This window comes from Chelonoidis abingdonii, chromosome 1 (genome assembly GCF_003597395.2).
Source record: "Chelonoidis abingdonii isolate Lonesome George chromosome 1, CheloAbing_2.0, whole genome shotgun sequence".
Lineage (NCBI taxonomy): Eukaryota > Metazoa > Chordata > Testudines > Testudinidae > Chelonoidis > Chelonoidis abingdonii.
The window spans coordinates 153,339,811-153,355,448 of NC_133769.1; the positions used below are offsets into that span (position 1 = coordinate 153,339,811).

Below are 15,638 nucleotides of genomic sequence, written 5' to 3' on the forward strand. Positions count from 1 at the left end.
GTCCAAGAGGAAGATGAGGATGACTTTGTGGGAGATTGAGGGGGTGTTTTGGGAAAAGATGGAGGTAGTTGAGTGGAGTGATGGGCAATTAGGAGTTAGGTAGAAAGCATTGGGCCAGTACTAAGCCCCCCACTCTTCCCCTTCTGTCTAATGCTTCCACTGCTTGCTTTTCCAGCAGGTAAAGCAATGAAACAGAGACCACTTGTCCGTCTACTCAGCAGGTACCATGGTGGCTTCTGGTGGCCATGAACTGTACCTGCAAGCTGTTTCTGCAGTCTAGTTGAACATATTCAGTGTGGTCTGCTGGAATGCATACGAGATGGCCTGCATGCATGAATGTAACATGAAATGAGTGACATTTGGCAAGTCTACCAGTGGCTAGGAGAGTTAAGATTGTAAATTGGTTTCCAGTACTGTTATGCCAGGAGCCACCAGATGACGCTATTATATACAGTTTTACAAGTTCTTTTTTTTAAGGGGCAAGTAGCATACAGTCTTTGAAAAAAATGTTGTATAGGGGACATAATTAAGGTTGAGAAGCACTTTCTGTTTAAAGGACAACTCTTCTAAGTGCTCTAAAATCCATACTATTTTTCAAATTGCCTTGAAATTTGGATTGCTGCATGGGGTATGGTTAGTGAAAAAAACAAGACACCTGTAGTGAGGCAGCCTGGCTCCCAGCCGCCCCAGAGAGGGACGAGCCCTTACGGATGCCAAAGTGGGCGGAGTCACTGGAGCCTGCACCCGCCCCTCAGAGATCACGGCGCAGGGCTGGACGTATAAAAGCCCACCCCTAGGGCTCAGAAGCTGCCTGGCTGCCAGAAAGATTTGATGCTGATGCTCTAGCTTCCTGCTGGGAGACTCCTGCCACCTGTGACTGACCTGAGGACTGGCCATACCTGTGGAGACTGGATGCTGACCAGATGCTGGAAGAGCCCCTATGCTGACTGGTACAAAGGGACCCTGAGGAGCTGCCCAGTTTACCCCTTGCTCAGTATCCTGAGGAGCCCATGGTGTGGGATGCTGTGGAAGTTGCTGCTGAGACACAGATACTGTTAGAGGGGGAGGTTGGAAGTAGCCTGGGGGCAGATGACCCTAATCTGGCTGCAGCACACTCAGAGCCAATGTCAGTGTGTTGTGGCCAGGGTCCCCATTGACACAGCAGCAGGCTGCCTGCTGCTGTTAGGGCCCTGGGCTGGGATGCAGAGGAGTGGGTGGGTCTGTGTCCCCCCTGCCACCCCACTCATGGGTGGCAGTCTCCCCCTTGCCCCAGTGCTCAGGCCCAGGATCCTGAGCTTCTTAATTTACTGAACTGTTTGCTCAGCCCCTGCCTGAGAGTCTGAGCCCTGAACTATTGTTTGTTGCCCCGCCCTGCCCTAGGGCCTGGGCCTCCAAGACAAGACTATTGGCTCAGCCCCTGTCTGAGGGCCTGAGCTCCTGGCTGTTTCCTGACCCACCAGGCTAATTCACCAATGCACCGGGCTCATGTAGTGAGGCGGCCTGGCACTCAGTTGCCCCAGAGAGGGGCAAACACCCAACAGCGGACTTTTACAACACCTGACTGACACAGCTATGCCAGCCTAACTCTTATGTGTAGACCAAGCCTCAGTGTTTGAGCATAGTGGAAGAACAGGTACCGCCTGTCCATTACAGTGAAAAGGCAGAGTATGAGTATGTGCATTATGGGTATCATGGGGCACCGCTCAAAGAGGGGTAGAGTTAAGATTGCATGGGCCTTACCTTAACTGTGCCTTTTCTAGTTTTCAGGAGTTTAAATTTTGTTGAACGCAACATTCTGAAAGGGTACAAGCTATCATCAGGCACTCTTAACTCTGTGTTAATGAAGGTTTTTTTGCTATTTAATTTTGTGACACAGATTTATTTGGAAAAACCTATTGCAAAACAGCAGAAGCACTCATACACTACTTTTTTTATTTTTCTCTGAAGTAAAAGATTGAGCAGATATTTCCATTCTTACCCTCTGTTATACACAATTTCTTAACTATGGCTTTGGTGTTACCACTCCACTATAATGTTGTAAGTAGTTAGTTGACAGATATGGAACCAGCAGATGACACTCATGAAGATTCAGTATTGTTCCTGGGTTTGGTAGAACCGATAACATTTCTTATCGTTGTGCATGGCAAATCATTTCTTGTTTGCAGAACATAGTGCCAGAAGTAAAAGTATTTTTACTGCTTTATTTCTTCTTTGTAGCTGACCAGAGGCATTGTGGGCCATATTCACAAAGGTATTTAGGCATTATAACTAAAATATAAAGTAAAAATGCAGTTGCAGAAAAATCCAAAGTTACAGAAAATTATGGTAACAACGAACAAAGTTTATTTGGAGAATGAAAAATCTCAGATGGGCCTGAGACATATTACGCTGGCCTCAAATGAACAGTGACATTCAGGATGCTGTTAAGGCTTGTTGCATATGCCAAACATACAGGCCAATTTAAGCAAAACAGTCCATGTTGGTGGCAGAGAAAAAACTAGTCCCTGTAGCAAAGTAGGCATAGACTGGTTTACGTTGACTGATTATGTATTTGTCCTAAACTATTATTCTCACTTCCCTAAAATAGCTGTATCAGAAGATACTACACCTAATCTATTTTTGCTACACATAGCATACCTGACATAGCAATGTGTGACAATAAGCCACAATTTAGTGGGCATGAATTAAAGCATTTTGCAATGAAGTACAGGTTTAGGCATGTAATTGTTAGTCTTCATTATCCCCAATCTAAGCAGCTGATGGAAAGCTGTGCAAATAATGAAGTATCTACTAAAATAGGCTGCAGAGTTAGACTCTGATCTGTATTTAGCACAGCAGAATTACAGAATGGGTTACCAATACATCACTGGGTTACCAATACATCATCTGCTGACATATTCTTATTTTCAGTAGCCTGTTGAAGAAAATCAACACTGTTAGAAACTGATGTCACAGTCACTGGGGACTTGCAGATGTATAAAGGGACAGACAAGACAATAAAATGAAATAATAATATGATTTGGTATCCTGCAAACTGCCACTACTTCATGAAAATAATGCTATGTGTATCTATGATGGGGAACAAACAGCAGGTATTAGAAAAGATAGCCCTGTGGTCATTAGAGGTTATCATTCCCAGATTGACATATGCAAAGGAGGAACAGGTGACAAATCTCAGAATGGAGGGAGCTATGGGGCACTGAGTCAGCTGTTTTGCTGGAGACAGTCTCAGACAAGCAACAATTGCATCACATTGAGATAACTGAGTCCTAGGACATAGAATAAGCAGATTTGCCACCTCCTGAACAGCAGTAGTGCTGATGCTCCTGATGACCCCCACAGATCCAAATGACAGTGCAAGGCACCTCAAAAACAAATTGAATATTTTTAATAAGCTTAGCTAGTAAGTTGGTAATAAGTATTTGTGTTATATTAATTAATTATCTTTTATTAAATTTTGTGTTGGAGGGAAGACTGGCTTTAAGGGCTGAGCTTTCCAGAGCAGGAGTCTGGGCAAGCTGCTGTGAAGCTCTTGTTGCTATACACAGCCAGCTGGAATCTGACTCAGAATAAAGAAATGTTTTTGCAAGCACCTTTAGTGCTGTGTGATAATAACTGAACACCATAGGACATGAGTTATTCCCTGAGATTCTCAGCTGTACTTATTTTTTTAAAAAAGTTTCTAGCCGCTTATGACTGTAGAGAAAAGGTTGAACATGTGACTCCAACGCATGCCAACGTTAGAAGGCAACTAAAGAAATGTGAACATTTCATTTATTAAATCTAATTTTAAGGCAATATCATGATTTTTGAACGCTAGGGTTTGCTATACTCGTGCAGGCAAGCTACCCCTCATGCATTTCTGCAGACCTTAACGTCAGCTGATCATCAGAACTGCAGAAATTCACTGCAATTGTAGTACATAGCCACCAGAGGCCGCTGTGTTTCCTGCAGAGCTTGCAGCCCACTAGTCTCAGATCACTCATTTTTGGTTTGAAATAACTTTTTGTTTAGAAATTTAAGCTAATTATCGTAAAAAATTTAAAATGATAAAGTCAAAATCTAAACAAAATATTTCAATCAACTTGAATCAAAGTTTTTGGAGTGGTAGTTTGTGGATTTTTTTGAGATTTTAACTTTCGCCTCAGTTCAGATTAGGACAATTTTTCAAAATCTTACGCATTTGCCTGAGCGCAAAGCAGGACCAACCCCAACTAAATCATCTCAGCCAGGGTTTTGTCAAGCCAGGCTTTAAAAACCTCTGAGGATGGAGATTCCACCACCTCCCTAAGAAACTCATTTCAGTGCTTCACCACCTTCTTAGTGAAAAAGTGTTTCCGAATATCCAATTGAGACCTCCCCCATTGCAACGTGAGACCATTGCTCCTTGTTCTGTCATCTACCACCACTGACAACACCCTAAGCGCCCTCCTCTTTCGAACTTCTCTTCAGGTAGTTGAAGGCTGCTATCAAATCCCCCCTCACTCGTCTCTCCTGCAAACTAAATAACCCCAGGTACCTCAGCCTCTCCTCATATGTCATGTGCCCTCACCCCTGATCATATCCTTGGGGTAACTTATCTGGGTGGGGGGGGGGGGGCGCTTGAAAATAGCTCTGTGACCTTTGCTGACCCTGACGCACCCCGCGGGCGGGGTAGGGGTAGAACCAGGCGGCAGCCCCCGCCACCATCGAAAGATCAGACTCGGGACAACGACGCGGCCGAATCCCGGCGCGCTGCGCTCACGCGCCACTAGTCCGACCCCCAGCGATGCTTCCTGCCGCTGGCGCGCGGCCGCACAGCAGCGCCGCGCTGCATTCTGGGAAGCTAGTCCTCTCGGCCCGGACATTCCGTGGGACCGCCTCATGCGGCTCTCGCGGGGCGGGGTTGGTGGGTACTCGAGCTCCGCACCGGGCGGCTTGGGGACTCCTCACACAGAAGGACTCTATCTCCCAGGGGGCCTTGCGGCGGGGCCGGAAACTACGTATAGGAAAGAGCGGACAGCCGCGCGCAAGCGCAGTGAACGCCGCTGCGGCTAGCTAGGGGCAGGCGGGAGGGACGGAGGGGCGCCCGCGCGCCTCGGGCCCGAGAGCGGAGACCGCGGGCTGGGCCGGGCAGAAGGTGAGTGTGGGGAGGCCGTTGGCTCGGAGAGGGCCGGGCACCGCGCCTGCCACCCGCTGGCGGGGCTGGAACGGGGGAGCGGCGGACGCGCGAGGGGATCCCGGGGCGGGGCAGCCGTTGGGTGAGGCAGGGAAGAGCCGGGGAGCGGGGCCTGTACTGGGGGGCTGGGAGCCTGAACCAAACCCCAAACCCTGCAGAGGATGGGAACTGCGTCGCCCCCAGCGCGCTATGGGCGGGGCGGGGCGGGGGGTGATGAGGGGAATGACTCCACCTCGTGTTGTAACCGGCTCCTGCTGTGATGTCCCGTGGGAACCAGCCGCCAAAGACTGGGTAGGCTGCCCGTGCTTAGCCTGTGCCCCTTTCAGGTGCAGCCGCGCTAGTGATGGTTCTGTCAGGTGGGATGTGTGTGTGTGGTGCCATAATAAATGGGGGAGCAGCCATATTCCATGGTAAACTTTGTGTTTAGCTGCCACATAACTTTGGCTTGGGAAACCGTTAAGGATACAACAGTGCCAGATTTATATTTAAGTTTGAGAAGACTTTGCTAAATTTGAAGAGGGTTGCTCTGGCTACTTTTCAGTTACAGGCCATTAGATTTTTTTTTTACCATAGGGTTGGATACTGAAGGATGAGTTTCAGTTCCTTGCTGCCATTTAATTCCAAAACTCCAGTTTTTCACTTCAAAATTGTTTACTTTAACGTTGAAAAGCTGAATTATTTTGGTGAAGGAAATTGACTAAATGCTTTTTCAGATTAAAATTTTCAACTTCTTTTGAAATGGAATATGTAAAAAAAAAATAAAATGTTTTGGTCCATGTGTCTGGTGACATGTTCAAGCTCTACTTTCTAGATTGATAAGAAAAAATAGCCACCAAAACTGTCTCATGCTAGGGTGGTTTGAAGGATTACACATCTAGCAAAGGAGTCCACCACATTCATAATTCACATTTCAAAGTTAAGTTTGAGTGTGAATTTCAGAGCTCACCACAGAGAAACACAAGGTTGCATGGAGAATTTTAAGCATTGAATGAATTCAGGAACTCTGAGATGAAAAGATACGTGTATGCCATAGAATGGAAATATTTGGGTCAGGATTCTGCAGGTTTCACAGCTGGTACAGGAGGATTGGGGTCAGTAGTCTCCCTTTCTTTTCTAAAACTTCAGTTTCCTGGCAACTTTCATAATGAGCAGCACTTCTCTTGCTTGGTCATTGTTGTTAATCGTGGGAAGCACCTTTGGAAATTAGACATTGGGAAGCTGCAGTAGCAGGACCCATAATACCATAGAAGAAGCCTCAAGTTGAGTATCTTCCCAGAGGTGGATATCTTCATTCTTGGCATATCTTTTCATAAAGATTCAGTAATAGCTCCATTTCCTAATAGAAAGCAATATCCATCTCTGGGGATTAAGAGGAGCATCTGTTTTCCATTTATTTAGACCTAGTATCTTTTTCTTATTCTAGCAAATTATTTCTATTACCAATTCTGTTTAATATGAAGTACCTTTTCTTTCCACTATCTATATGTCTTCCATTACTATTTTGTTGTTACTGCTCTCTTTGTAGATGTATTCATGCTCAACCATGCATATTAAGTGGTGTCTGCTACAGACCACCAAATCACAATAGGGAACCAGGATAAGCGCCTCCTTATGCACTTATCTATAATGTGCAGGAAATAAAAACTGATTATGGAAGTCTTGAATTTGAGTGACATATGGTGGAGTTTCATGCTGCCAGTACTGGCATATCCTTGGAGTTTCTAAATCAGGGGTCAGCACCCTTTCAGAAGTGGATTGTCGAGTCTTCATTTATTCACTCTAATTTAAGGTTTGGCGTGCCAGTAATACATTTTAATGTTTTTAGAAGGTCTCTTTCTGTAAGTCTATATTATATAACTAAACTATTGTTGTATGTAAAGTAAATAAGATTTTAAAAATGTTTAAGAAGCTTCATTTAAAATTAAATTAAAATGCAGAGTCCCCTGGACTGGTGGCCAGGACCTGGGCAGTGTGAGTGCCGCTGAAAATCAGCTCGCGTGCCACAGGTTGCCTACCCCTGTTCTAAACATTATGGATGACAATTTCCTAACTAAGGAAGTGTCGCAGCCAACAGGGTGAAATTCTTTATTAGACCTTGTCTTACAGTGCTGGAATACTGTGTCCAGTTCTGTTGTCAGCATTTCAAGAAGGATGTTGATAAATTGGAGAGGGTTCAAAGAAGTGCCATGAGAATGATTAAAGGATTAGAAAACTGTCTTATAGTGATAGACTCAAGGAGCTCAATCTATTTAGCTTAACAAAGAGAGGGATAAAGGGTGACTTGATTAGTTTCCATAAGCACCTGCATGAGTAACAAATATTTAATGATGGGCTGTTCAGTCTAGCAGAGAAAGCTGTAACAGGATCAAATGGTTGAAAGTTGAAGTTAGACCAATTCAGACAGGGAATAAAGCATACGTTAACAATAAAGGTAATTAGCCATTGGAACAACTTTCCAAAGGTTGTGGTAGATTCTCTATCAGTGACAATTTTAAAATCAAGATTGAGTATTTTTCTAAAAGCTGTGTTCTGTGAATGATATTTAGGAAGTCCTATTCCTTTTGTTATACAAGAGGTAAGACTAGACACTAGATGATCACAATGGTCCCTTCTGACTTTGGAATCTATGAACTCTGGGTGGTCTTGTTGATTGAACTCTGTGTTTTTTGTTAGATAACTAAGGGATTGTCTACACTGGCCCACCGTTCAGACTATTTGGGGTGTGAAAGCCGGTGCACGCCGAACTCCAGCACTGTAACTTCCCTGTGTGGAAGCTGCAGGTATGAACAAAAAGGTTCCTAGTTTGTGTTAATGTAGTCCTTGGCAAAAAGCTTAGTTAACACAGAGATAAGGATGCCTGGTGATAGCTCATGCCCTTTCAGAATGTCGAGTTCAGCAAAACTCAGACTTCTGAAAACCAGGAAATAGAGTGAATGTAAACACCCATACAGTCTTAACTCTTCCCTCTTTGAGTGATGCCCCACAATGCCCATATCACACAGTCTAGCATTCTGCCTTTTCACTGAAATGGACAGGTGCCACCTGCATTAGACCTGTGCTCAAACACTAAGCCTACTTCCCTGACAGAATACCACACTTATAAAATTTAATAACCACTTCATACCCTTTTATGACTTCTTCGTATTTGCACCCAGGTTACCACTTAGCCCTTTGCTGTCCCCCTGCTCGTCATTAAATCCACAGACTTCTCTCATATCATACCTCTCTACTGACAATATCCATTTCAAGATGACTCCAGTGCCCTGCTACTGACACATCCTTCACAATTCTGTATTGAAATGATCCAGACTGGAACCTCGAGGTATACAAGCACTTCTTTCTTTTGATAACAGGCTGGAGGGGAGGGAGAGCCTTGGATCCAGATTTCCTCATAACACAATCACAGCTCTTCCAAGCTGCTTCAACTTACTTCTCCATCGTTCAATTCAGCTACACATAACACAATGAATGTAGCTGGAATGCATGCAAATAACTCCGAGTGGGTATTGCCAGCTCCAGGGTGAGTAAGTTAAGATTTTGTGGGTGTTTACTTTAACGCTGTATTTCTTGGTTTTCAGAAGTCTGTTATGCTGAACTTGTTCTGCAAGGACATGCACTATCACTGGGCCACCATAACTCTGCATTAATGAAGCTTTTTCTATTTAATGTAAATAGCTAATCCCTCAACTAGGATATTGTGTGCAGTTCTAGTTGCCCCAGCTGTAAAAGATATAATAGAAATAGAAGTGGGTCCAGAGACAGATGAGTAGTGACTGACGAGATTGAGACTGCTTAAAAGTAAGACTAGTTAAAAGGAATATGATAAAGGAATATAAAATTGGGTGGCCATAGTTACCCTTTGTCAAAATACAAGAAAAAGGTGGAATTCAATGAAATTGAAAAGCAACACATTTAAAATTGAGATAGAGGGAAATACTTCTTCACACAATTAATAATATACTTATAGAACTTGGAGTCACAAGAGAGGGAGACCAAGCACCTTGTAAGATTCAAATAATAGGATTAGACATTTATTCAGAATAAGATTGACATGGAATTCACGGTTTCTGTGACTTTGAGAGACCTCTATGACATTTCCTGCTTCAGCCCTGGGGTGATCGGGCTGGAGCTGTCAGTCGTCAGGGACCCTGGAGCTGTCTTGTGGTGATGATGGGGGACTTGAGGCATGGTGGGAGTGCTGACCCCCTTCTCCCTGTTCCCCCCTCGTCCCCCTCAGCTTTCTTCTCCCGGCTAAGGCTTCAGTCATCCCTCATCAACCCCTCCCCCCCATTATTCTTAGTAAAAGTCAAACAGGTTATGGCTTCTGTGAATTTTTGTTTATGTCCGTGACTTTTACCTGAAAGTAACTGTGATAAAGTCTTAGCCTTAACATTTTATAGAGAGGTTTATACAGATTGTTTGTTTATATTTATCTATGTTTTTAAGTATGCCCTGAATGTAAGGAGACTTTGCTGACTTCTAACTGCTAAGAGTTCTCCTATGAGCAGGTCATTTTATAATTGTCTTTCCGTTTTCTCTGAAACACCTGGTACTGACCAGTACCAGAGACAAGATATTGACTAGGTGGACTCCTGGTATTGGAATTCCTATTACGAAACACTTGTTAGGTGTTTCAGTCAAAGGTCAATGCTACTCCTTTTAGTGGCTTATTGCTACATCAGTGAATATACTTTCCGATTTTTTTTTTCCCATTCAGAAAAGCTCATCATGAAGCTGAGACCCTGGCTATAGCTAATGGAGTAAGCAGGCTCTAGCTGGGTGTCGATACACAATGAATCACTTCTGAAACAGCTTCTTGTCAATGCATAAGATCTTTCTAATTCAAGAGATTGGGAGCTTCCCAGATTCATAAATTCCAAGGCCAGAAGGGTTAAGTTAAATCAGTGGTTTTCTCCTTTTTTAAATTTTTGAACCCCCCTAAAAAATTTTAGCTGGAGGTGCAGACCCTTTTGGAAATCTTAGCTAGTCTGCGGACCTCAGGTTGAAAACCACTGTTCTATGGTAACGACAACCTTTCACAGACCCCTTAGACATAGGTCTGGTCTATCCTGGGGGGCAAGAATCGATGTAAGTTAAGCAACTTCAGCTCCATGAATAACGAGCTGAAGTCGACATACTTAGACCTGCTCACCATGGTGTCTTCACTGCGGTGAGTTGACTGCTGCCACTCCCCCGTCGACTTTGCCTGCGCTTCTCGCAGGGGTGAAGTACAGAAATCGATGGGAGAGCGCTCGGGGATCGATTGCCACCCATCAGTCTGGCTGGTAGTGTAAACATACCCATAGTCTACAGACCCCCAGAGGTCTGCTGACCACAGGTTGAAAGCCACTGAGCTAAATAGACTGAGCTCCTTGAGTTTGTTACTATATGGTATGCTTTCTAATCCTTTAATCATTCTTATGGCTCTTTTCTGTGCCAAAACTTGACTTTGGGGGAGCTCAAATCCACAACTGTTGAATTGCCCCTATTTCTCTAGAATTCCAGTACGCAATTCATTGTGCTACAAAGACAAGTACTCTGTGTCAGAATTTGCCAGCATGGAAACTTCAAAGATTTATTTTAATGCACGTGGAGAATTTATTTACAAAATTGGTGAAGGAAAGAAATGTTTCCAAGGGTATCACAAGAAATCATGTAATTAAAAAAAATAAATAAATAAACATTTGAAAGTTTTATTCATATTTTTAAGACTTCAACATTTTGTATGGAAACAATGTTGAAGTTTCTGGATGATCTGTTTGTGGAACTTATATTTTAAAAAATTCCCTGGGGAATGTGAGCAGAGTGAGGTGGGAGTCTAGTCATTAATGGTTGTAAATTCAGGTCTTGCGCTAAATTTAGTCCAATTTATGACTGACTAATCTTGAATACAGCAGCTCTGGGTGACATTTCTTAGTGAATATTTGTACCTTAATTGCACTCTGTCAGCCTGGAATTCATGCAGAATAATGCATACAATGGGCCTGAAATGGCTCCAACATGTAAGCTGTCCAGGACCCACAGCTGAACCCAGATGCAGCTCATTGTCCTCAGCTGATTCAGCTAATGCACCTTGTCCCCTGATTGGTGAAGACTCCATCAGCCTGGGGTCTCTAGTCACTGAATAGCATTCCATGCCTGCAGCTGTATTTCTGGTCCTGCATGTGCTCTCAGCTCCTTCCTTGCTCCTGCCTTCAGCTACTTGTTCCAGGCTCCCACCAGTGGTTTCCTCCCCCCGGTTCCTAGTTTCCTGCCCCTGCTCTGACTGATACTGTTAACTCTGACCTTTCATTTCTGATTCCTGGCTCTTGGCTCCAGTTCTGGACTTCATAACTGGGCTTCTGATTCGGACTGTGGCCACTAAGCCTAGTCACCCCTGCTAGCCAGTAGAACAGCCTCCTGCCTTGACCATTAGGCATAGCGACCCATGACCTTGTCCTTAACAGAAGCCACTTCTGGTCCCCGGAATTTGTTTAGCATCATTACCAAAAATATTACCAGGTGTTTTTCACTGGAGCCCCTTAAGTTACTGAGAGCTGCCTTAATCTATTTTTAATCAAGTTATGTTAACATACTTATTGTTAGCTGAAACAACCAAAGGTGAGAGTAGACTTACTACTGGCTGGATAATATTTGTTATGTGCTGAAGTGGAAAATGAACTTGTCTTGCACAGGGATGGGAGCTATTCAGAACCTACAGATAACATTATACTCTTATTTCTCCATTTCAGTTCAGTCAGCATAAGATCACTCCACAGCCTGCAATATCTGTGCTTGTGAAACTTTTTGGGAACATATTTGCCAGAACAGATCAGGCCACTGGACAATAACTGGGGCTTCAGAGAAGTGTTATAAGCTCCCTATAGTAAGAGCCAGTGTAGTGTGTAACATAAGAACTAAATTCAGCAGTAAAGCCACCTGAATTGTGCAGTATAATGCTGTTGAAATCTGGGCATGCTGGAAATTTTGCATCTGTATGAGAGGCATAGAAACATTCAGAAAATGAGAATTTTATGTTTACCATATCAAAATTTTAAGTGAGATGTTAGAAGAGAGAACAGATATAAGATCTGATTCACAGCACAATTTTTTTAAATAGAGCCTCTCCACTGACTTCAGGATATTGCGTCAGGCTCAGTAACCCCACAGTTCAGCAAATATATATGAAACTCCAATAAACAATGACCACTGCCAGACTGATACCTTTACTATTGGTCTTCTCAGTTACCCAAGAAGAGAAGATGTATATGGGCTTTGATATCATAAACTGTAAACTTCAAAAATACTCACTGGTGTTTTAGTGAAAATACAGCTTTATTTCTTCCTAGCTTCTCTCCTACAAACTGTATCCCCAAAACTTTAGAGTGTAATAGCAGACTGAGAGAAGGGAAAAGAGGTGAAGTTCAGATGAAATTTGAAAAGTTGGAGAATTGATGAAATGGAGAGAAATGGGAAAGCTGCCTGAGAGAGCAAGATCTACAAAAGAGAAGGCATTTGTGCTGTGACTGGGGAGATTGTGTAGAGAGACAGATATGACACAGAAATTAACGTTAAGTTTTGTGTGGTTAGCTAGGGCAAGTCCTTTGGTTTTCATAAAGGAGGAAAGACAAACTGTTTTTTTTTTTTAACTGAGAGAGAATTTCAAATAAACTATCTTTTTAATCCATTAACGCTGTGTAACAGAGTTCTAAAGTATTAGGACTGTTTTTAAGTAAGCAGCTACTAAAAACCCAAATAAACTAGTCTTAAGTATCCACTTTAACCTGCCCCCAAAAGGAAGAAAGTCCTGTATTTTACTTTTAGCCTGAAGCATCTCAGGCATCCCCTGTATTAGTACTTTCATGCTGTTGTGAGTCTGAGAGTGTCATATGAAGTGTATGCAAGTCCTGTGAACTATTTCTGCCTTCATTTAATAGTCTCTTCTTCTCCCAGAAGCACTAGTCAGGGTGGGGACAATGCCTGGAGGTATAGCTAGCCACAGCAGTAATAAAGGAAGAACTGGAAGCAGTGTGTTCCTGAAAATAGATCTCTTGATATGACTCACCTCTTTTTAATTGCAGTATTCTAGAAATCATGACAACCTCAGGAAAAGAGAACTTCCGATTGAAGAGCTACAAGAACAAGTCTCTGAATCCTGATGAAATGCGTCGTAGGCGAGAGGAAGAGGGCCTTCAGCTACGGAAGCAGAAAAGGGAGGAACAGGTATTGCAGAACTCTTCTCTTGTAAAACTATAGCCAGTCCTCAAAAGAAGGCTTTTCTTGAATATGTCTGCCCCCCTGGTTATTCCTGACCTGATAAATTCATGCGTGCTAGCATACCGGTGATTACAGAACAGGCTTCTTTGAGAGGAAACCAATTGTCCTGGTGCCTAGTTGCCCCTTGATCTACTGCAGGATTGTGGGATTTAAAAAAAAAGCTGCAAAAATTATGGGATACAGATGACATTATGGGTTGGAGACAGTTGCAAACTGAGAAGCTGACCATATACTGCTGGTCACCCCTGCACAACTCATTTCAGCCCCATCATGCATTGCCAGAACTTCCCAAAAGACAGTGCTCTAGATGCTGGCAAATTGCATGCTGGCATACCCACCCATGCTGCACCACATTGCATCAGGAAAAGTGCTCATGGTGAGTACGAGCACCGCTGACACAAGGCACCAAGTATGCATGTGCACAAGTGATGTACTAACTGTCGGGTTGTATGCTGCCATAACTTGAGTCAACATAAATTTGTAACATAGACAAGGCCTTAGATTAGTCAGATGAATAAAAGTTTAGAATATAATCTGCTCATCATAATGTGCTTATTTTCTTTTGCATTTGACTTTGTTTCTGGTCAGTTTCTGATGAGAACAGTTTGTTCTTTTCTGTTAGTCATGCTGTTGGGTTTGTTTCCCCAGCACCTTCAGGGGAAGAGTTTTTTTTTTTTTTTTCTTTTTCTTTTTTTAAATTTAAATGAAAATGTGTTTAGACTTTTCTTACTAGATTATGTTGAATCCTTTTTAATCCACTGCTAATCTTTGGTTTTAAATTGAGTTTGACTATTTCCTATAATCACTCAGAAGTCCATTGACTTACTTGATTCCAATGTTCTTTTGGAACCACAACTTTTAGCAAATATATTTGTCTCAGTTCCTCAGTTAATTGCACGTCTGTCCCCCTTATGCTCTCCATGAGGGCATCCTTCTTGGGTCTGTAGTTTTCACCTTTCTTGGGCCAGAATTCCGTGATCCTCTCCTTCCAGACTGGAGGTTAGGCTGCAAACTCAATTAACTGTGATCACCTCAGCAGATCTGACTTCAGTTCAGCATTTGCAGTTGTGTTCTCCCAGGGGCACTGATCAACCAGCTATCATAAATCAAAGTAGTGTTTATTCAGAGCAAAAGCATTTTAGAGAAAACATCTTAAAAACAGATTATATGCATGCCTTGTTTACTAGATGACAATCCATCTTCCACATGGAGATTCTGGGGATTTAAAGTGCTCCAGGTCTTTTCCATAGGGCCTGCCTTTCTTGGTCACAGTCTCATGTTAGTTCTTGGATCAAGTGTGAGCGAACAAGTTCTCTGGTCAGGGCTGATATTTTATGAAGGTTCAAGTCCGTTGTCTGTTAAGACCAGGCCATGTTAATCTGTGTGTCCTTTCCACCGGGGCGCTGGTGAAGCTTCATAATTCTTGTTACCGGTATCGATTCAGCATTAAGGTTTTGCATTAATTACCCCTTAGTGCTTTTAGTTCTTGTAGAAAGCATCCTTGAGCTCACCCTTTGAACCGGTAATACAACTGGTGGCAAGCCCATAAAAGTACATATATCATTAAAAAATTTAACATGATGTCTTTGGATATTCTAGGGTTCCATAGCATCTGTCACATCTCAATATAATAGTCTTGGAATATTCCATATGCACCTGTCACAACTTGTTTCTGCACAGTGATTAGGTGATCAGGGGTGTCAGTGCTATTGCTGCCTAATATGCTATTCTGAACGTAAGCTAGCCTTGGTTTCTGTACTGCTGATACTAACTTCGAATCTTTTCCTTTTTAGTTATTTAAGCGCAGAAATGTTGCTACAGCTGAGGAAGAAGCAGAGGAGGAAGTGATGTCAGATGGAGGTTTTCATGAAGCTCAACTGAACAACATGGAGATGACTTCTGTAAGTGAGCCTGATGCTTTCAGAATTTCTGCATGCGTATTCTCTCTCTCTCTGTAAATAAAATGGTTGGTAGGTAGGTAGATAGTGCCATAGGCAGGATTGACACTTTACAGTGGTATGGACTAGTTCCAAAGAGCTTATATTTTAAAATGGACAGATATAACATGCATAGCAATGGATCATATTGCACCAGAGAAACGTGGTGGGAAGAGCAGCAAAGAATCCTGTGGCACCTTATAGACTAACAGACGTTTTGGAGCATGAGCTTTCGTGGGTAAATACCCACTTCGTCAGATGCATGTAGTGGAAATTTCCAGGGGCAG

At 43.1% G+C, this 15,638-nt stretch overlaps 1 protein-coding gene across 12 annotated transcripts in view; it reads left to right on the top strand.

Moving 5' to 3' along the window:
* The first annotated feature begins 893 nt into the window (after positions 1–893).
* The window catches only part of KPNA1 (karyopherin subunit alpha 1), a 484,825-nt gene continuing 470,080 nt past the window's right edge, over positions 894–15,638 (top strand). For 8 of the 12 annotated variants that reach the window (XR_012656904.1, XR_012656906.1, XM_075071590.1 and 5 more), the window contains exons 1-3: positions 894–1,046; positions 13,216–13,360; positions 15,208–15,315. Coding sequence is in view for 9 of the 12 variants with exons in the window: in XM_075071590.1 (XP_074927691.1) it covers positions 913–1,046; positions 13,216–13,360; positions 15,208–15,315 (387 nt within the window). In the remaining 3 variants the exon portion in view is untranslated. Of the gene's footprint in view, positions 1,047–5,009; positions 5,120–7,836; positions 7,939–13,215; positions 13,361–15,207; positions 15,316–15,638 lie in introns of those variants that run through there. The other 4 variants (XR_012656905.1, XM_032765368.2, XM_075071600.1 and 1 more) reach the window with 3 other exon arrangements.